At 36.7% G+C, this 22,742-nt stretch overlaps 4 protein-coding genes and 2 pseudogenes across 5 annotated transcripts; 1 reads left to right on the plus strand and 5 right to left on the minus strand.

Moving 5' to 3' along the window:
* Window positions 1–890: 890 nt before the first annotated feature.
* LOC147946736 (paired amphipathic helix protein Sin3-like 4) lies at window positions 891–7,395 on the minus strand. The gene is made up of 7 exons (XM_087507231.1): window positions 7,256–7,395; window positions 7,100–7,152; window positions 1,675–1,731; window positions 1,497–1,599; window positions 1,288–1,405; window positions 1,072–1,173; window positions 891–992 (listed from the first exon to the last, which is right to left on the minus strand). Exons 1-7 carry the CDS (start codon window positions 7,393–7,395, stop codon window positions 891–893), a joined length of 675 nt encoding a protein of 224 aa, XP_087363357.1.
* On the minus strand, window positions 3,834–6,649 carry LOC147946737 (uncharacterized; annotated as a pseudogene).
* A 742-nt stretch (window positions 7,396–8,137) lies between the features above and the next one.
* On the minus strand, window positions 8,138–9,143 carry LOC104776551 (paired amphipathic helix protein Sin3-like 3). Its single transcript, XM_010500647.2, has 3 exons — window positions 9,024–9,143; window positions 8,591–8,773; window positions 8,138–8,460 (listed from the first exon to the last, which is right to left on the minus strand). The coding sequence occupies exons 2-3, from the start codon at window positions 8,749–8,751 to the stop codon at window positions 8,322–8,324; spliced, it is 300 nt and encodes a 99-aa protein (XP_010498949.2). The 5' UTR covers window positions 8,752–8,773; window positions 9,024–9,143; the 3' UTR covers window positions 8,138–8,321.
* A 1,087-nt stretch (window positions 9,144–10,230) lies between these two features.
* LOC104776552 (paired amphipathic helix protein Sin3-like 3) lies at window positions 10,231–11,264 on the minus strand. Of its 2 annotated transcripts, none has more exons than XM_087508805.1 (3): window positions 11,126–11,264; window positions 10,594–10,785; window positions 10,231–10,454 (listed from the first exon to the last, which is right to left on the minus strand). In XM_087508805.1, exons 2-3 carry the CDS (start codon window positions 10,761–10,763, stop codon window positions 10,322–10,324), a joined length of 303 nt encoding a protein of 100 aa, XP_087364931.1. In that variant the 5' UTR covers window positions 10,764–10,785; window positions 11,126–11,264; the 3' UTR covers window positions 10,231–10,321. The 2 variants fall into 2 exon arrangements, with proteins under 2 accessions (XP_087364931.1, XP_087364932.1); XM_087508806.1 differs by having other exon boundaries at window positions 11,107–11,183.
* Window positions 11,265–12,495: 1,231 nt separating this feature from the next.
* On the minus strand, window positions 12,496–13,862 carry LOC104778852 (F-box/kelch-repeat protein At5g51250-like; annotated as a pseudogene).
* Window positions 13,863–18,802: 4,940 nt separating this feature from the next.
* LOC104776553 (TORTIFOLIA1-like protein 4) lies at window positions 18,803–21,794 on the plus strand. Its single transcript, XM_010500649.3, has 5 exons — window positions 18,803–19,954; window positions 20,041–20,143; window positions 20,242–20,789; window positions 20,896–21,266; window positions 21,361–21,794. Exons 1-4 carry the CDS (start codon window positions 19,127–19,129, stop codon window positions 21,070–21,072), a joined length of 1,656 nt encoding a protein of 551 aa, XP_010498951.3. The 5' UTR covers window positions 18,803–19,126; the 3' UTR covers window positions 21,073–21,266; window positions 21,361–21,794.
* The last annotated feature ends 948 nt before the right edge of the window (window positions 21,795–22,742 follow it).

Consider the following 22,742-nt stretch of genomic DNA (forward strand, 5'->3'; position numbering starts at 1 on the left):
TTTTATCATCGAAACAAAGCGATCATATCATTGACATTGAATCCATCTACTATCTCAAAGCTATTTCTTTAAAATATTTCAAGAAACAGAGCCAAGTGCAGTAAAATATCAATCTCATTCCTCAAGAACTGTAATCCAAAACGACTAAAATTATAATGCAATATCATTCTTCTGAGTCAAGACCCTAATCAAAACCAGTTTCGAGGCCTCAATGTAACGATGAAGACGTTGTAATTAAAGAAGGATTTGAAAGCGACGAACCAGAAAACTTGATCGTAACCCTAATCGTCCGGTGAATTCACATTTCAATTGAATGAACAAATAAAATCGAAACAGGAACGAAGTTTAGTTTACCGATACCAGTAGAGCAACACGAAGCTTCGTCTTCGCAGAGTATAGGAAATTCAAGATTTCTAGGAGCAAGGCAAAAACCTCAAAGACTGATTTGAATTTTTTAGTCACGAGTCTATATATATATATATTTTTTTGACAACTCACGAGTCTATATTTATAGTGGGGAATTTCATATTCTTTTTATATTTTAATCATCGACTTTTGTTTGCATTGATCAGATAAAGTAATCAAAAACATTTTCATAAAATCACATCAAATTTACTTAAATTATAAAACATATTTGTTATTAGATAGACTTGAGTTTTGTTTGGTTTGCTCTGTTTTTTTTTGGCCAATTCATAGGGTTGAGTTTGATCTTTATTCCTCTCTGTTTTTGTTTCTACGTTAAACTCTGTTTTTGAGTGTTTTGAGTTTTTTCACCTCTACAATTTCTAAGAAAAGATGAACTAATAAAAGTCAACATAGCCCAAATGTACACAGCTCTGCTCTTTTGATCTCGTAAGGCAGAGACAGTCTTCCAATGCCCTTAGATATCTCTAGACCCTAGTAGAGGTTGACCCTGATGGATAGGTGAGTCCATTGAAAATCTCTGAAAACTCCATGACTAAATCGTCATTACCCTGAAGAAGTACAAAGACCTGGAAAACATAACAAAGCAAATCAAAACCAAAGAACTAAGAAAGTGCAACTCACAAAGTGTCCCTCAAAGAACCTTACCTCCTGATACGCATCATCTTTGGACTTGTTTCCCTCTCTGTACATTCTCAATATCTGGAGGACTGAGTTAACTACATGACTACCATCGCCCTGAAACTTTGCCTGCGTACATATGGACACTTTTGTTACTTGATTCACAAGTTAACAGATAGGAAACATCAAAATGGTTTTCCTGAATTCTTAGGCTTAGTTTACCATTTAAGCATTTCTCTATACCTTAAGCTTCTTGATAAAATTCGTTTTAGCTGAAAGAAAGACACGGAAACCAAGCAGCAGATTCTGGTGATCTTTCAGGAGTTCCTCCACCCTTGCAATGACACTAGCGGTATCGACTCTACAAAGAGACTTCGTAACATCAGAATCTGGTTTGTTGTGTGTAGACTGAGAAAACCAAACATAACATGGAGAAAACAATTCATTCATACCTACGAGCTCTAAGATCATTCAAGAGCTTAATAATTTCGGCATATTTTGCAGGTTCGTCATATAATGCTTCCTTCACAGCAGTGAGGTATGAAGTTACATCATCCATAGTTGCCTCCGGTGATACACTTCTTCCAGCCACATTTGGAAACTGGCCGAACTCGTTGTTAGCCATGGGTGGGATGGTTATCTGAAATCCAGCTGGAAGGAAAGCATTAAAACCAAGAAGCAGATCCAAGTGATCTGATACGTTTAAGATGTAGAATGTAGAATAAGAACAGAGAATAAGACAAATGCTCGTTTATTACAAGACAAAGTGAGACAAATGAGAGAAATGTTCGGAGTCTCTCCCCTCCCCTTACAAAAGTGTTCTGATATTCGATACCTACTCCCTTACCCCCCTCTGTCTTTAAGTACTCTTTCTGATACCCTAATGTTCCTTTGTCTCTACACTAAAGAGCCGTTGTAGCCACAATGCCGTAGGACAATGACCTTATTCATATTAAACTAGAACAACCTGTCCAAGAGGCCTGTTACTATCTCTTGGACCTACTGGATCTATGTTATTGGACTCCTAGCCACTTGGGCTTCTCTTCTTCCTTTGGTAATGATAGAGAATAGGAGGATGTTGCTATTCATACGTATCATTACCCCCGTATCATTACCCCCGCCTTCGATATCGACCTTGTCCTCAAGGTTGAAGAGTGGAAACTGCCCTTTGATTGTGTTGACCCACTCCCAGGAGCATTCATAGTCAGGATGCCCTTTCCATTTGATTAGAACTTCTTTCTGGTTTGAGCGACGGTTGGTGCGTCTCCCCAATACCTTCTCAGGTTCTGCTTCAAGGACCCCTTCACCTGAAAGTTGGATTGGAATAGAGGTTGATACCATCTTATCACCGATTGCCTTCTTTAGCTGGGAAATGTGAAATGTGTGGTGTATTTTGGCCTCCGGTGGTAATTTGAGCCGATATGCGACTGCCCCCACCCTTGCCTCGACCCTATAGGGACCATAAAACCTGGCCACCAACTTCTCATTCACTCATCTGGCCAGACTGCGACGAGGTCGCAGCTTGAGATAAACCTGATCCCCCACTTGAAACTCCACTTCCCTGCGGTGGCCATCCGCTCGTGTTTTCATCAACTGTTGAGCCTTGTGCAAGTGTTCTTTGATTAATACAAGCGTCGAAATAGTGTCATTTTAATGGCAGAGTGGAATGATGTATTATAACACCACTCTGCCCAAGGGAGAAACTTGGCCCAGGTACGCAGTTGTTCCCCTGCTAAGCAACGCAGATACGTCTCCATGCTTCTGTTAGTCACCTCCGTTTGACCGTCGATTTGAGGGTGATAAGCTGTGCTGAAGCAAAGGTTGGTACCCGCTAGTCTGAATAACTCTTTCCAGAACTGACTAGTGAAGACCTTGTCTCTGTCGGAAACGATGGAGCGAGGGAACCCATGCAACCGTACAACCTCCTGGATAAACAAGTTCGCCACATCAGTCGCTGTAAAAGGGTGCTTGATCAGTAGGAAATGGGCATATTTGGACAGTCTATCCACAACCACCAGAACCGCATTATGACCTCTTGATTTAGGCAATCCTTCGACGAAATCCATGGATATATCCTCCCAAACCTTCTCAGGGATGGGCAACGGTTGTAACAGACCACCAGGGGAGAGTGTGGAGTGTTTGTATCGTTGACAAACCTGACACGCTACCACATGTTTGCGAATGTCAGTCATCATCCCCTCCCAAAAGAACAGGTCTCCAATCCGCTTCTGAGTTTTTAACACCCCTCCATGACCTCCCAATTTCCCATCATGAAACTCTCTCATTATTAATCCAGTAATGGCAGATCCTTTAGGAATCACCAGCTTGCCTTGTCTCAGCAGACGCCCTTGGACCAGCGAGTAGTCAGAGTTGGCTTTAGAACCAGTGCGTATCCCCTTTATGATTTCCTATAAGTCTCTATCCTTATCCACCTCAGAACAGACCTCCTCCAACTGAACTGCTGCGGGACCGAAAGAGCAAACAGCGTCGGAACTACCTCTGTGCGAGATAATGCATCCGCAACTTTATTCTCCAAGCCAGGTTTGTAATGAATGTCAAAATCAAACCCAAGGATCTTAGTGAGCCAACGCTGATATTCCATGTTAATCTCCCTCTGTTCTAACAGGAACTTGAGACTCTTCTGATATGTCCTGACCACGAACTTCCTCCCTAACAGATAGTGACGCCACTTCTGTATAGCCATCACTATTTCCATGAGCTCACACTCATACACTAATTTGAGCCGCTGTCTCTCTGTCAGAAAATAACTGTAATATGTTATGGGACACTCATTTTGCATTAAGACATCTCCCAACCCGATCCCTGATGCATCTGACTCCACTACAAACATCTCTGAAAAGTTTGGAAGAGTCATAATTGGTACCATAGTCATGGCTGTTTTGAGTGTCTTGAAGGTTTCTTCTATTTTCTCCCCCCCACTCGAACTGATCTTTTTTAAGTAAGGCAGTCAAAGGTCGTGCAATCACTCCATATCCTTGCACAAATTTGCGGTAGTAGCCAGTGAGACCCAAAAATCCGCGTAAGGCCCTGATGTTAGTGGGAGTTTGCAATTCCACCATTGCACTGGTTTTCTCCGGATCCGCAGCTACTCCTTGAGGTGTAATCACGTGTCCCAAATACTCAAACTGCTCGCTACCGAATTGACACTTCTTTTGGTTAGCAAACAGACTATGCTTGTGCAACATTTGGAGAACCTCCCTGAGATGACACTGATGTTCTGCGAGAGTTCGACTGTAGACGAGGATGTCATCAAAGAACACCAGCACAAACCGCCTAAGGAAGGATCGAAAGAGGTCATTCATCAATGACTGGAAAGTAGCAGGAGCATTCGTCAAGCCAAAAGGCATTACGAGGAACTCGTAATGTCCATCATGAGACCTAAAAGCTGTCTTTGGTATGTCTTCAGAGTTAACTCGAATTTGGTGATAACCAGAACGGAGATCCAACTTGGAGAACATCTTGGCTCCATGAAGCTCATCCAACAGCTGATCGATCATTGGAATAGGGTAGCTATCCGGTATAGTAGCTTTGTTCAATGCCCTATAGTCCACACAGAATCTCCAACTCCCATCTTTCTTCTTCACTAGCAATACATGACTGAAAAATGGGCTCCACTCTCACGAATGATCCCTGCTGCGAGCATGGTTGCTATTTGATTTTCTATCTCTTCCTTTTGCGCCTGGGGATATCTGAACGGCCTCACACTAACTGGTTCTGCTCCTGTTTTCAGAGTGATAGCATGCTCTTTCCCTATAGTAGGAGGTAAACCTTGGGGTTCAGCAAAGACTTGTGCATACTCCTCTAGTAGAGAACAAAGCTCTGATGGAGTAACTCCTTCCCCTTTCTTTGTTTCTGCCTGCAAACTCCCGTAGTCTACCCACATGCCCTCTCCCTCTTGTCTTACAACCTTCCACAGAGCCTTGAGCGAGATAATAGAGTTCCGGAGGCTTTGATCTCCATGAAGAGTAACCCACTCCTTCCCCACCATGAACCCCAGTTTGTGTTCTTTCCAGTTCATCTTTGTGTCCCCAAGTGTTTCGAGCCACTGCATACCCAGAATTACATTGATTTCTCCTAATTCCAGGGGTAGGAAAATGGTGACGAGAGTGTATCCTAGCAGCAACAAGGTCACCTTCTGGCACACACCCTCCCCTCTAACCAACACACCATTTCCTATTCAGACCCCATATCATGATGTTCCCCTCGTAGTGATTCCTAACCGTCTGGCCATAGAACGGGACAAGAAATTGTGGGTTGTTCCACTATCAATCATAACCACCACATCCTCTCCTAGGCCTTTACCTCGCATTTTAATGGTCCGTGGGGAAGAGATCCCAGCTTCTGAGTGCATTGACAACGCCGCAAACTCAGGAACCACCACCTCTTCCGTACACTCTTCTCCATTCTCGATCTCGTTACTATCCTCCTCCTCTGGGGCTACCACTAACACTTGCAGGCCCTTGAGGCGGCAACGATGCCCAGCGTGGTATCGCTCGTCACAGCGGAAACACAGCCCCTTAGCACGACGGTCGTTTGCTCAATGTTGGACAACCGTTGGTAGGTGGATCGGTGATTCTCTCCAGTTGTGGTTTGCGGGTTTAGTTTTCTTTCATTCGTACCACGAAACTGTGTCGTTTTCGTCTCATTAGAAACCACAAGCTTTGGAATGGATGATACTACCCCTGTACTAGTCGATTGGGTCCCCCGTGTTGGGTTTCTGTCTCCCACGGCTTGTACTCCGGTTTTGTTCGTGAGTTCTTATCCCGACGGCGCCAGAGAATCCCCTTGTCCTTCCCAGTCCTCCACCATTCTAGACAAACTCATCATCCTCTTGAGTGTCTGAGGCTCGAACATCTTCACCCCTTTACGAACCTTAGGCTTCAACCCAATCATGAAGGCCATTTCTAACACCCGCTCTGAAACCTCCGGTGTGTTAGAAGCTAAGGCGATGAAGTTCTTACAGTATTTTCCGGTTGTATCGTCCTCTCGGAGCAACAACAACCTTTCGCCAGCGGTCAAATCATGCGTCGTGGCGAAGTTCTCCAACACCCGATTCTTGAGCTGTTCCCAGTTGAGAAGGGGATTTCTATCCCTCTCCCATCTGTACCAAGAGAGTGCATCTCCTGAGAAACACACTCGCACAACTCTTAGTTTCTCCTCCTCGGTGAAGTCCTGCAACTCAAAGTATTGCTCTAACCGAAGGACCCAGCTTTCCGCCTCCTCCGATGGCTCTCTTTCCTCCACCGGCGGTTCCCGTCTCTGCATTTCTCCCATCTCCAGTGTAGGAGTCTGTAGGTACCGTTGATGAGACTCACCCCCCCCCCCCTTGTTTCTCCACACCGGAAACTTGAGTGTCATCTTCACTTCCCTTGGTCGGACCCCACGTACGATGGTCTTCCTTCGCCATCCTTTGCTCCAAACGTTCCAGAACATCCAACTTTCCCATCTGTTTCTCCAGGACGTCTAGCTTCCCCAGTTGTTTCTTCATGGCGCTGACGTCGGACTCCAGATTGGACAGTTGTTGGACTTCTTTCTGGATGTTCTCCATGACTTTCTCTAACTCTTCCACCTTCTTAAGCGCCATCTTGAAGAGTAGTTCCCAAGATAGACGGCTCTGATACCAATTTGATACGTTTAAGATGTAGAATGTAGAATGTAGAATAAGAACAGAGAATAAGACAAATGCTCGTTTATTACAAGACAAAGTGAGACAAATGAGAGAAATGTTCAGAGTCTCTTCCCTCCCCTTACAAAAGTGTTCTGATATTCGATACCTACTCCCTTACCCCCCTCTGTCTTTAAGTATTCTTTCTGATACCCTAATGTTCCTTTGTCTCTACACCAAAGAGCCGTTGTGGCCACAGTGCCGTAGGACAACGACCTTATTCATATTAAACTAGAACAATCTGTCCAAGAGGCCTGCTACTATCTCTTGAACCTACTGGATCTATGTTATTGGACTCCTAGCCACTTGGGCTTCTCTTCTTCTTTTGATAATGATAGAGAATAGGAGGATGTTGTTGTTCATACGTATCATGATCTTTCAGGAGTTTCTCCATCCTTGCAATGACAGTAGTTGTGTCAACGCTACAGAGATAACAATAACATCATAATCACTTCATATATGTCTTCTCTGTAGATTATTTAAGAGCAGTTAATCTAAACATAACAGGGACAGAGCAATTCATACCTTCGAGCACCAAAATCATGCATTATCTTGAGAAACTGGGCATATTTTCCAGGTTCATCATGAAATGCTTTCCTCACAGTAGTTAGGTATGAAACAGCTTCATCCGTAGTTACATCCGGTACTAAGCTTCTTCCAACCATGGTATGGAAACTGACTTATGAATTCAAGAAACTTCATCCACAGCAACAACGTCAAGATAAATTAAGAACTCAGTTCGTGTAGTATAAGAAACGTGAAACTGAGCGAACGATTTGGATGATTCATGTAATGTTCATCTTCTAAGAATACAAATTCATGTACAATTTCATCGAACAAGGTCCTTTAAGAACATCTAGAATCAATCTCGATAGGAAAAAAAACAACAACAACAAGGCTGATCAAGAAAGAAACTAGAAAATAATCAAATGAAAGATGGAGCAACGAACCAGATTAAACAAAAACTCGATCATTAACCTAACCTAAAAGGAAGAAGAAGGTGATCATATAGTTTATAGTTACCCGACGAGGAAGAAGCTTCCTCTTTGCGGACTTCAAGATTTCAAAAAGAAATAGCGTTTCTTCTTATAGATGTTTTGGATATGTTTATTATATAAAAGAAATAGTAAATACTGAGTCCAAAGGCCACTTAGTTGTACTTTTGGTTATTATTGTTACAGTTTTAATTTTATCATTGTTTATTAAGGATTGTCTATATTAATAGTATATATATATATATATATATATATATATATTAATTCCAATTTTATCAGTAATATAATTATGACGGAAAACACGATTCTACTATAAATCTGAAAACAACACCTACTATACGTTGATTCTCATAATATTTGAAATTCTAGCATTTTTAGATTTTATTGAATAATAAAAGTAAAGACTAAAGAGTTGAAAGGAAATATTAAAATTTTGATAAGAACAAAGATTATATAGTCTTATTTATAAAATAAATTAGCCAAACCCAAATCATGATTCCTAAATAAAATATGGATTAAAGAGAACGAACTACATATAATTTATTCGGTTTAAAACAAATTTATTGGTTTAGACGAACGAAGAAAATCCCAAAGCATCACCGACCCTCTCCTGCCCCAGAGTAATAATTAGTGATCTCCAAACTCTCTGGTAAAAATGCATTGAAACCCGAAATCAAGCTTCGTTGTCCTCTAAGCAGTTTCTCCACCTTTTTTATGCAATCATCCCTATCAATGCTACAATAGAATTATAATATCCAAATTAATTACTTCTTTAACAAAATAGTATAACCCCAATAAAGATTGAATTATATTTTTTTTTTATCAAAGTTTTCAAAAACTATAAATATATATATCACATATATACCTCCGAGTTTTAAAATTATACATGATCGTAACAAAGTCGTCATACTTGTTTTTATCATTGTGAAAATGATTCCTTACAGCCGTAAGATATGCATACGCATCATCTTTAGTTTTCTTCGGTTTGCTTCCTTCTCCCACATGCTTACTTCCTCCTCCCACCATAGTTTAAGGTTGATCGTTGAAGCTTTTATTTATTTTCCAAACAAAGAGAATGATTTTCTAATTATTTGTTTTCATTAAAGAAACTAATTATTTTGATTAAATTTCTTTAAATTAACTTAAAATCTCTTGAAAATAACAGAGTTTTGCATCAGACATCTTAATTAACAATTACTAGAATTTTAAAAAGTACATGCAATGAACCATGCAGATGCAAAGCACGAGAAACATGATAATAATCAACTTTAGATTGATAAAAACAGACTTCAAAGTACCTAACAGGAAAATTTACTTCGAGTACAAGGTTCACCACTAGCACATGAATAGTTTTGAGTTGTATGGGTGTCTATATATAAAAAAAAACCTTAGTGAAATCAGTCCATTTGCAATTTACATCTTTCTATATATAAAAAAAAACCTTAGTGAAATCAGTCCATTTGCAATTTACATCTTTGTAACAATGAGATATATTTTTATTATAATATTAAATGAACTAAACACATGTCAGCTGTAATTATAATCACATTAATTATAATTTACAGATTTTTATGTAAATTTAGTTATAATCAATTCAAATTGTAGATCTTAATAAGCATCTGTCAAAGTTTATTTATTACTTTAACTTTTCCCAAAGCTTAAAATCACTTTAGTTACAATGTGGCATTTACTATTATTACATTATCTATATATAAAAACTCTTTAATAAATTATTTAGTTGATATATAAAAAATTAGACAATATGTCAGAAACTAAGAAGTATTGATGTCATAAATCTTAAGTGTTATCTGGTTAAGAAATTTAAAATTGTCAATATTTTTTTTGTAGTATTTCTTTCTTTTTTTGGTAAATTTTTGAGAATTGTTTTTTGAAAGCTCTCGGTATATTAATTACTAAATCAAAGGTGAGGATAGTAATATATTTAATTAATGAAAATATTTTATAATTATTGTAACACTCTGACCGCTAACTCTGACTAGTTTGATTTGTTAGTTTCTTAAATCTATCCATTGTCTGTTTTCTTTTTCATTAAGGCAATTGTCCTGAGTCTCCAATCATTTCATATTTTTGCTTAACTAGTCCCATCCACTAGTTACTTTCCCAGTCTACGTGCCATAAAAACATGATCAAAGTCGTATGTGAAGCCAAAGAGATATACATAATATGATTATTTCATCGAATTCTGATTTATTTTTACAAAGATTTCTAGACAGAAAGAAAGGGAAGAAAGGCTTTGAAACTTTCATTTGATTTATTCCTTAGTGTTTACAACAGGTCCTACATTTGTGATATTTATACACAGAGATATGTAAGCTTGTAAACTCATAAGTATTTGGACATATGTCATTATCCGGTTGTGTCTAGTATATCAAGGGCAACGAATCGGTTAAATAACTTGATCTTCTCTGTATAACCATTTTAAGATTTGTTGAATTATATATATATATATATATATATATATATATATAATTTGGAAAGAACAAATATCTTAGAACCTTATTTATAAGCCTATAATGGCTAAATCTAATACATAACTCCCAAATTAATGAAGAAAAATATTGAATCACAAGCTACATCACCTACCCTCTAAGTTATACCAATCAGCGATCTCCAAACATTTTGGCAAGAATACATTGAAACCCGAAATCAAGTCTCGATGTCCTTTAAGCAGTTCCTTGACCTCTTCAATGCAAGCATTCCTATCAAGTCTACAATGAAATTATAAATCAAAATTAACTAGTTTTGTAAAAAAAAAATTATGTAGTGCTACCCTAAAATATATGAATCAAACTATGAATAAAACCAATTTTTTTTTGTATCTTGCAAAAATTATAGATAAATACATACTTCCGAGCTTTAAATTTGGTCATGATTGCTATAAAATCGTCATATTTATCAGGCTCATCATGAAATGTATTCTTCACAGCACTTAGATATGCATATGCATCATCTTTAGTTGCCTTCGGTTTACTTCCTTCTCCAGTTGCCGTTGGTTTAGTACTTCCTCCTCCCACCATGACTACCTAAAGTCAGTCGAAGCTTCATTTTTCAAACAAAAAGAGTGGATTTTAATTATTATTTTTGTATTAAAATTGGTCTATAATTATCTCAACACATGAGCACTATTCTGTAAAAGTAAGTTAAATTGTTTGACAAAAAAAAACATAATTCTGCATCAAGGATCTCAATTCACAATTTCTACAACTAAAAATTAGAAAATAAGTGCATGCAGTGAACCATGCAGAGCACAATAACATGGCAACAATCTACTTTTTTTTTTTTTTTTTTTTTGGTTTTCTAATTTTGGCAATAATCAACTTTACGATGATTAAATTATGAGAAGAGTTTAGAGTAACGAACAAGAAATTTTAAGGTTCACCTTTGTAGCACTAAAAAATGAATGGTTTTGAGTTGTATGGGTGTCTTATATATTGTCTTCTATATATATAGCAGTTTTGTAGCAGTAAGATATAAAACATACAATGATATTTAATGAAATAAAGACATGTCAATCACAGAAGATCTATTGTAATTTAAATTTTGAAGCAATTATAGTTAAAGTATTTACTCTCTTTGTATCATAAAGGATGATGTTTTAGCATTTTCTCTTGTATCACAAAGATTGATTTTCTGTAATTTTTTTCAATTAATGCTAGGAAATTGTAGATTTCAAGATCCATTAATTAAGAATTCTAAATTTTGATGAATTACTATTGGTTAATAGTAATGAAAAATATGTATTCATAAATAACAATTAATTGCATTTATAACTAAACATTAAATATTTTCTTAATTTATGTGAAAATCTTATCATCCTTTCTAATACAGATGGAGTAATTAGAAAAAAAAATAATTTACAGATTCTATATATTATTTTATTGTATATTTTGTAAAGCAATTTAAAATACAAATACTTTTAAGCATCTGTCAAAACTTGTTTAACCTAAAAGTTAACATTACATTTTTCACAATGTGACAATTATTATTATATATTTTTTTTTACAAAAAGCTTGAAATAAAAAACACTTAAAAAAATTATTTATTTGATATCAAACAAATAGACTAAAACTTAAGTACCTCTTTTGTTTGTAAAAGACTGACATGCGACAAGTCAAAACTATGAAAATCATAATTTATTTATTTGGAGTCAAGAATGTCATAAATCTTTAGTTCTGCATTTGTAACTTTTGATTTAGGTTGTGGAAAACAAATAATTAAATTTGTTTGCAACAAAGAATGATTGAACATACATGTGATTTAATTAAATGAACGAAAAGAAAACCAGGAGATAACCACGAATTTTTTGACATGGTTAATTTAAGAGTCAAATCGAAGCCGGTTATTGGAGCTTAAAACGGACGTGTTTTGGCTTTGTCTCGACTGGAGAAGAGGATCTCAAAAACCGATACCAGTTATGATGAGAAGAACAATGCTTCCATAAAGCAAAATCTTGTAAATGACTTAAATAATTCGTTGATATAAAACCATATAGAAACAAAGAACACACTACACCATTTTTTTTTGCTGACAATGTGACTGACAACAAATACAGAATTATAGCAAATGCAACAACAACAATTCATAGAAACAGAGAGGATTACAAATGTGACTCAGAAGCAATTGCAACAAGAGCTTAATTATACGGTGAACTCTTTTACTTATTTCAGTTCCAACTAGAGAGTTGAGCTCTTCCACAATACAAATAATATTACCAAAAAAGAAGAAGAAGACACATTCTTGAAGCATTCATCAAACAGTGGCAGCAAGAACCTTCAGTGTCTCAAATGCGGAGATAGTAAGCACATGATCAACCCACTCAACTTCCCCCCAAGTTTCACCACATTTGCGCTTTTCAAGCGTAATCTCCGCACACCAAATCTTCTTCTCCATGAAGTAATTCTCAAAAGGACAGCTCTCGTCCCACAAAACCACCATCTTTCCACCATAATCAGCCAATCTAATCCCTTTATAATCAAAAGGGAACTTAGGTAGTCCTACCAAACCCTTCAACACTCTCCACCTGCTTACCTCAGTGTCATACCAAATTATCTTTCCGTTAAGAGCAGAGTACAAAACATTGTCTATCTCGAAATAAGAATCTGTATTCATATGCCAACCAATAGCTTTTCCAACTCGGTCCCATCTACCTTCCTTGGAATTGTAAGCAACCACCTCATGGTCACGCACAACGTGGAACTTCCCGTCAAGACATCGAGTTTTGTAGTAATAGCCTTGAAATGTCTCGCTGCAAGGGATTGGCTTAGGATCCCAAGTCTGTGTTGTTGTGTCGAACACCTCGACCAAGTTCTTATAGGATGAATTCAAATCGCCATACTTGGAGCATCCTGCTACATAAATCTTTTGATCAAGTACGCTAGCAGATAATTCCTTAAGGTTCATATGCAAGCAAGGAGCCTCGTGCCATGTGTGAGACCAGCAATCCAGTACATAGATGGGGGTAGGGGAGAACTCATAGGCTAAGGATCTATGTTGTGGGCCAATGCTGTAGATATTAGAACCAACAGCCACGAGACCCGTAAAACGGGGACTGGTTCTTCCGGGTCTTGGGGAAATGGGACTTTAGCCAAAACATACCCTCTTGACAACCTCGTCTTCTTACTGGTTAGCAGTGCATCTGGTTTCCGACATAAGGTGAACCAGCGAGAACCAAGAGGGCCCTCGAAGCACACATAGAGACAAGTGTCGGTGCGGCCCAAGCGTGACCGGGCCTTGTAAAGATCAGATGAAGCAAGGAGAGATCGAAAGCTCTTGGAGACGAGGGAGAGAGTCGTATAGTACAACCTTGGGACCCGGGCGAGGCAGTTCAATAGCAAATCATAGGGAAGTGAGGCAAAGGGGCTAGATTCTTGCGTCGTCGTTGACTTCGGTGGTGTCAGCGTAGGCTGCTTCTTAGTAGTAGTAGTAGTAGTAGTAGTAGTAGGGGGTTGTTTTCCTCTTCTTTGCTTCGGACGTCGACTGCTTCTTCTTTGTCGTAGCAGTTGAAGCCCTCCTCTTATTTGTCGTGGGCGGCGGCGTAGGGTTCTTCGTATTAGCAGTTGTCATCGTCACCGTTGATCAACCTCTGTATGTCTTGTTCTCTCCAACTCACCAGAAGAGAGTCCTCCGATGATGAAACAAGTTCCTGATTCACCACTGATTGATGTTACTTCTTCACTTGTGCTAGGCGGCCAAATGAAAAACCCTAAAAACACTATTTAAAAGCGTCCCCTCGACTTACCAATGTTTAATTTGCTTCTCCAACGATACAATTATATGCTTTGGGTTGGGTACTTCGGTTTGAATTCGGTAAGGGAATTCACGGTTTGTGGTTTGTTCAGATACAGAAGAATATATATATATATATACAAAGTTTAGATCAACTTTTATTTTCATTAGCTTATATATATTTAAAAAAAAAAAAATGGTCTTGGGGTCATCTTCAAATTTATACTATTGAACAAACGACTTGACTTAATTTTCTTTATTAATCAATCTTCAGCAAATCATTCATACTATAATGCTTTATCCGATCATTTAACAGATTTCTCAAACTTTTTCAAGATACCATTAATTTTTACTCTTAACTGCATTTCTAACCCAAAACATTTGGAATCAACATTCAAACTCAATATAATGGTCTTTTTCTCTTTCTTCCCCTTTGAGGCTTGAGTTGGTGAGCTTGGTTATTGTCTGCAATAAAAACCTACCTAATTGGCCCTCTCCTTACATTACAACCCTTTTTGTGTTTTTCTTTGAACCCAGTCTTATGATTTGTATTATGATCAATTAATGTCTCAATGATTGATTAACACGATCAGATGTTTTATTGATATAGGTTAGAAACTTAGACTAATTGAAAAATAAATTAAGTTGAGAGCCAGCATTGCTAATACTATCTTCTTCTTTTTTTGGGCAAACGAGTTTATATTAAAAGCGGAAAACTTACACTCCAAATTGCTAATACCTAATCTTCAACAACCATACCATAAATTAGGTGTCATATTATTATTAGGAATGTCGCCTATGTAAATTTTACGTAAAACCATTATCAAGATATGTGCTACTAAAATTCATTCAATCCGTTTGACACAAACGAAATAAAGTACTATTACATTGGGTATAAAGTAAAACGCCATGTCCAGAATAGGCTTCAAAAACTGCACCAACGAGATAAAGTTGTGCATGTGCACTTACGTATATATGCTGTGTTCATCATATTGCAGAGATGTTAAATCAATGAATTTTAATGTTATATACTTTTAAAAAAAAAATGTAATATATGCATAGATGAATCCAAAAATTAGCCATGATTGAGGAGCAGCTTCCATGTGGAAAATGCCTACGATTGGTTCTTGTGCTAATGTTTGCAAATGATAATAACAAAAGTCCAAGGAAAACTTGGACCCAGTACTCCTTTGTTATAGTCATTACAATTTCTACAAAAATTTAACACTCTATATATAACCAACAAAGCTATTGAACATAATACTTAATTTGGTGGTAAATTATAGTATTAACCAAAATTTTGTAGAGATCAAATATACAAAAAAGAAACACCTTTGCATCTGACTCATTGCTATCAGTCACTAATTACAATCTAATTATTGTACGGAGATCAAGGGAATTAGAACTGTGCCTTTTAATTTTCACTAGCTATGGTGTTAGAAGATCGTTTTAATTTGTTGCACCAAAATATATAAAACTAGTGTATAGTACCCGTATATAACTAGATTTGAGTTGTGGAAAACAAATAATTGAATTGTTTTCACAAAAGAATGATTGAACATGTGATCTGAGACGGTAATAATCATCCTAAGAATATAAATTATTATATGAACACAGAGATTTAACATGCATGTCACTTTTAAACAAATGTAATATTTGGTTAGTCTCCCTATTATTGGTTTAGCCACCAAAACATAGTAATTGAATGTGTCGACTGTTGCCTACCCTAAACTTATAAAGATATCCATTAGAGTTACATAATAATTACTTCATAATACATTAATATGTAATAATATATCAAAATTTATTTGGTCTTCTACGACTACTTCTGCATCATCTAAAATAGTTCTATAGGAGGACACTTCCAAGCAACTTTGCTATATAACTTTCATTCTAGTTTATTTAATTTTGACGACAAACAATATTAATTTTTTTTTTAATGATATGAAGTAATTCTTCATACGGAATTATTTCACATTAGATATATAAATAAAATAAAAATGGGGCGAATTTAAGCTATATAGGTGTGGTCTTGGGGTCATAATTGGACACACATGGACGATTCCTTGTACATGAACCTAACTCTATTAACATTTCATATCGCCTACAGGCGACAACACAATTCCATTGGTAGATGCATCTCTCATCTCATCCAAAAAAAGATAAAATTATATTTATTTATTTTTAAAAACCAAGAAGAAAATAAGAACATGTGCAAGTGTTCCCTTGCAAGGAAAAAAACATAGATGCAAAAATATGAGAAATAACTAAAAAATGTGGGAGTTTGTTGTCACCATTTGAGGCATGTCCATGTGAAAGCTCTTCTCTTATCTTTCCCCAACTTGTATTAATTAATTATTTGTAGTTTAGCTTTGCCACTTAGTCAAACAACATTACTAACATCAACATCCACCATTTGGTCCTCGATCCAAATGTTATTTATCCCCTTTTGCTCACTCTGTCCATTTTTCAGTTCTTACATCTGATTTAGCATGATATATAAACTCCTTTTTAGGATAAAGGATTATGGTTATTTAATTTAATTGTTGTTTTGGAGATGTATGAGATGTTGTTATATTATGATTGAAGTTACGAATGGTAGAACGTGGCTTTAATTTAGTAACAAACAGTTACAGTTTAATTGTAATTAACTCATGCATATAATTTAATAATAATGTTTTTGATATATTTCTAAGTAAAATAAGCTAGAACGGTCGACATCTCATAAGAATACACGAAAAGGAGGGGAAAAAAAAGACATTCTAGCATTGATGGAGGCAATTGATTTGATTTTGAACTTAAATAGATGTCGTAATAGAAACAAAAGTGTTTTAATATAATCCATGGCACCTTAATTAGCTGGGCCTTCATTGTTGAACTGATTTTGATGGTTTAATATTTTTATACACCAGCTAGCAAACTTGTTGTCGCAAAGAACCAGTTAGATCATATACGACCGATGAGTATGATGATGATCTCTTGTACCATTCGGCTAAGGTCATTCTGAGTACCAATCAAATTTTATAAACGAAAAGAACAAGACGAGAGCAGGAAAAGGCCAGAAAGAATGAAACCATAAAAGAATGGTGTGGGACGAACAAAAGTCACATGGAGGGTATATGTATTTCCCAACAATGCTACAAAATTGACGTCGCCGTCTTGACAATAACTGTAATGTTCATGAAAGTGATCATTCCTTTGTTCCTCTATAACTTAAAAAAAAATCTTCTATATATGTATATTTTTCATATCGTATTCCACATACGTTATAGGCGTGAAACTAGTTATTATATTGTACACGTAGAAAAAGGTAACTCTATTTATCGTTTGGAACAATAGGTACATGGTATTTTGATTACACGTAACAAGACTAGTAATAACATACGAGTAAAGTAACCAACCATATGTACCATATTAATGCTTTAGATGTTTTTTACATTTGAAATACCATTGCTTGTTGCATAATACTATTGGCCACCACACATGATAAATTTTGAATATGAAATCTTTAAGAAAAAAAAGAAAAAAGGAGTCGCAGTAACAACATCGAATCGAAGGAGGAGGAGTAAATCAAGTCACGTGCTCGTTCAGGCCAATTTGCCTGCACTCTCCATTTCAACTTCACGTGCTTTCACATTATTTCTCTTTAATGTCTCTCTCCTCCTTCCTCTTCATATTTACCTTCTATACCACTCTATTGTTTTTAGTTTTTACCATATGATTTGATTATACAAAAATCAGATAATTACGTAATTAATCAGATCATATATATATATATATATATTCATCAAATTAACAAATAAACTATCTCCATCCACACTATATAATACGGAAATGAAATCTGGTGGTTGCCATTTCTTACATCATGTAATCTTTAAAGTCAAATCATATTTTTGGCCCAGAAATTATAAAACATTTAAAAAAACAGGATTAAAATCTGATTAATAGCATCATTGATACGCTGAACAAGTCAAATGTCAAACACACATCACTATGTACAGCATATCATTACCAGAAACACAACATATTTTTGTCTTAATCGGTTTTATTAATTAATAGATTTTATACTGTAAAGTTTTGGAACTGTTCTAAAGGTTCGCCAGTTAGGATATATATTCCATTACCTGTCAGTTTTAATTTTGTTTCATTTTATTTTTTTGTCCTGTTCTAACATATTATTTGGTTATGGTTTCATTACTTTATTTGAATTTTCAAATCATATATTATATCATATCTAGCTTTTGTTCTGTGAGAGATTTAACACGACATCAGAAAAAAAAAAGGACAGAATCTTTCTGACCTATACACTATATCTGTAAGAAAAACTCACCAATATGACTATAACTATTTTCTTTAAATCCAATTTAGATTTATTTTTAATTATAAAGATTATTATTACTATTATTTCCATGATTTTCTACCCATATAGAATTTAACCTAATTAATAAAAATGAATTAGCAATTGGGAAGAATAATGAAAGCAAAGAAAGTGTAGTCAAACAGTACATTTAAGTTCAGTAAATTAGAGAAATCTGCATAATAATAATAATAATAATAATAATAATAATAATACCCGTTATTAAATTGAATGTGATATTATGTTTTATAAAAATAATCCAATTTCAATTTTTTTTTTTTTAAAAACGGACCACAGATTTCTAATTAATATTGGTAATAAAAGAAACAAATTAAATAAATGAAATAGAATTTTTGAATTGAACAAACTAGTTAGAGTTTATCTACTTTTTTAGTTGGATTAAAATATTTAGCAATATTGTCAATTTAAGACCATTTTTTTTCTTTAATTGTTTCCCGAAGTAGATAAAAGTCTATTATCAAGTTGTATATATCATCAACTTTATTTTTCATAAAAAAAAAAATGTAACTATCGCATATTGCAATATAAAAAGCCAATTTAATTACATGAAAATGAAAATAGTAACATTATTTTAATTTTAATTGTTTGTCTCGCTCCTTCCTTCCCTCTACTTTCTTTGTTGTTAGCATTTAAAAACCCCAAAATAACCCAAAAACTGTCTCTACGAATTATATCGTCGGAGTCGGAGAAGTCTCTCTCTCTCTCTCTCCCGCCATTTAATGCTAACACGTTTTATCACATAACCAAAAAAAAAAACTCTAAACGGCAAAAAAAAAAATGTCATTATCTCCGTCGTCATCTTCAACATCGCCGTCGTCGCAGTCACCGTCAACACCACCACCTGATCTAAAACAAAGAGTCATCGCTTGTCTCAACAAGCTCGCTGATCGAGACACGTTAGCTCTCGCTTCAGCGGAGCTCGACTCAATCGCTAAAAGCCTAACTCACGACTCCTTCTCTCCGTTTCTCAACTGTATCCACAACACTGACTCCTCCGTTAAATCTCCGGTGAGAAAACAGTGCGTCGCTCTCTTGTCGCTTCTCTCTCGTTACCACGGCGATTCCCTGACGCCTCACCTCGCTAAGATGGTTTCTACTGTCATCCGCCGTCTCCGAGATCCGGATTCCTCTGTTCGCTCCGCTTGCGCCGTCGCTACGGCTGATATGTCTGCTCACGTCACGAGGCAGCCTTTCGCTTCCGTCGCGAAGCCGTTGATCGAGACTTTGGTTCAGGAAGGTGACTCGAATCTTCAGATCGGAGCGGCGTTGTGTTTGGCAGCGTCTGTTGAAGCTGCGACGGATCCGGAGTCAGAGCAGCTGAGGAAGTCGTTGCCTAAGATTGGGAAGTTGCTTAAGAGTGAAGGTTTTAAAGCTAAGGCTGCGTTGTTGAGTGCCGTCGGGAGTATCATTACCGCCGGTGGTGCGGGGACTAAACCGGTTTTGGATTGGTTAGTTCCGGTTTTGATTGAGTTTTTAAGCTGCGAGGATTGGGCTGCGAGGAAGTCTGCTGCGGAGGCGTTGGGTAAAGTTGCGACGGCTGAAGATTTGGCTTCTCAATACAAGAAAGCTTCCACGGCGGCTCTTGAGAGCAGAAGATTTGATAAGGTAAAGAAATAAAAATAAAAGAGAGACCTGTCAGTTAATTTTGGTATGTGTTCTGTTTTTGACGCTTAGTGGATTATACAATGTAGGTGAAAAGTGTGAGAGAAACTATGAATCGAGCATTGAATCTATGGAAGGAAGTTTCAAATGATGATGAAGCTTCTTTATCTCCATCAAGATCTTCTTCAACAGGTATGTGTGCTAGTCATGACTTTGTTGTTGTCTCTGTATACATACAGTGAAAATGTAAATTTTTTAACTTTCTTGAATTATACAAATTTGGTTATCAGATGATGGTAGTAGCATTGGATGCTTTACCTCAGTCACAAGAAGTTCAACAATGGACGTTGGTTTTAAATCCGGTAGACCAAAGAAAGTAATGCCTATGATGAAGAGGTCCCCATCTTTGCCTGTGAATAGATCATATCCAGCAACTAGACAAAAGGAGAACCTTCCAAAGAGAAATCAAGGGAATATGACCATGTTAGCAGCTGAAGCCTCTATTGTGGATAACAACAAGGGACCACCACAGTTTACTCCGGTTAAGCAATCTTCGGAAGAGACGGCGAAATCAGGGCCAGGGGGACCAGATATAATCAAACATACCATCTCTGAGAAAAGCCGGGAAGATAACAAAGTATCTGGCTTTGGTGGTTTGAAGTCTGGCTCAAGGGTTGCACCTTGCAGTAGTGACGATGGTGATTCTTACGATTCTGTTGCCAAGAACTGTGAAGATGAGATAGATGACAGCAGGAAAGATAGTGAGGAACTGTCTTTGATACGGGAACAGCTTGCTCTCATTGAGAATCAACAGTCTAGTCTCTTAGACCTACTACAGGTATTATAATTGGTATTAGTGTAAATGGAATGTTTAGTTATGAAGATGATGACTCAGTCCTCCTCACTGATGTAGTACTTCGTTTTTTTTCATTTTGGAATTTTAGAAATTCATGGGAACCTCACAGAGTGGCATACAGTCTCTGGAGTCTCGTGTCAGCGGTCTAGAGATGGCTTTGGATGAAATATCATGCGATCTGGCGGTTTCTAACGGAAGAGTTCCTAAGAATAGTAGTGGCTGTGCAGGAGAGAGTTGTTCAAAACTACCTGGTACAGAGTTCTAAAATCCCAAGTTCTGGAAAAAGACCGAGGAGAGACCACGGATTAGAAACACAGCTAGTGAAATGGCTGCTCATGGCCGAGAATCAACAACATACGCGAACAACATTCAAAGAGGAGGTCCTGTTTTTCAAAAGAGATCACCAAGAGACCAGTTCCAAGACTCTATGCATACAACACTACAGAAACCAACCACCAGGTAAAAAAGCATCTTTTATTAGTTGCTTTCCTCAGTGATTTTGCTTCTGAAGCTTTGGTAGTTTGGTTAGTAAAGGTTTGCTTTGCGTATTCAGATTATCTACTTGAAGTAAAGAGAGGAGAAAGAGTGCACTTGAGTGATTCAATTTTTTTGAGGAAGAGAGTGATGAAGCTGACCAGACACTGACTCAAGAAGCTGAAAATGAAAAACAAAAAGAGCCAAATCTCAGATTCGATGCTCTGCTTCAAACCGCTTGTTTGAAATTTTAAGCTCTCTCTGATCACACATGTTAAAGGAAGCTTCGTATTATTAATTTAATCAGTGAGTGAATCAAGAGAGAGTTTCAAAAAGATTAAAATGCATGTGAATAGATCTGATATTTATTGTAATGTCAGCATTAGAGTTATTGACAAAACCATGAATAGAAGAAGAGATGTAAAGATTTGTGTGACTGTGTTTGTGTTTCTTTACTCCGAGATCTGTACTGTAAATCTTTTGGGAAAGAAAGGAATTATTGGTTTGCCGCTACGTAAGAATCAAGACAATACACAAATGAGTTCACTACACTCAATAATAATATGTCATGTCAGCGTCAGAAATTATTGAATGCCAACTCCTATTCATATGACGGTCTGATACATACACAATAAAACGATTTTTTTACATATAGTGATAAATGGATGATAAGATAAGGTAGGTGATAAAAACATGACTACCACAAAAGTCCTGCATTGGTTTCAGGATCATGGTCCCGCGTTGCAATGGACGAACCTAATTTCAAAACAAAACAAAAAAAAATACTCCATTAAAGGGATCATTTAATCAGTTGGCAAATCCGGTGGCCGCAAATGTTGAATAATATTATATCATGTACGCCATTCATCCCATTCTTTTTGGTTTTGAATTACCAAGAGGGTTATTATGGATCTTTGGGTTGATTAATTCTTCGGACCAGAGACCAAAACAAGTAATATCATAGTCGGTATTGATATGAAAACTTGCTTGTGTCCATGATGTTAAAGCGAACTATACCGCATCAGACTAGGGAAAAGTACAACCGAATAAGTCAAAGTAAGAGTCAGCAGCTGGATTCCTTTTCGTTTGTTGTATGCAATGCAACTAATCAACTATTCATCTGTATACAGCCGCACGTGGTCGGTCTTTGTGGTCAGAAAATTGCAACTCATCGTCTCACTCTATTAATTTTAAGGCAGCCCCAATTGGGCCCAAATGTAGGATTGACTTTGGTTTGTTTAGCTTGTGACCCAATCGTTGTGGAATTTTTGTAACTTCTAAAACTCCAGAGGAAGAAACATTTATTGGCAACATGGTACCAAAAAAACAATGGTTCCAAACTCGGAGTAGAAGTCAAATCGGCTCAACCTAACAACGAGATCTTTAAGTTTCATTTGTGCACTTTTCTCATATTTTCACCTAATTATGGAAGTAATTTGACTGGTTTTGGGAACTTCTCTT

Source organism: Camelina sativa, chromosome 3 (genome assembly GCF_030686135.1).
Source record: "Camelina sativa cultivar CO46 ecotype springtype chromosome 3, ASM3068613v1".
In the NCBI taxonomy this organism is placed as follows: Eukaryota; Viridiplantae; Streptophyta; class Magnoliopsida; order Brassicales; family Brassicaceae; genus Camelina; species Camelina sativa.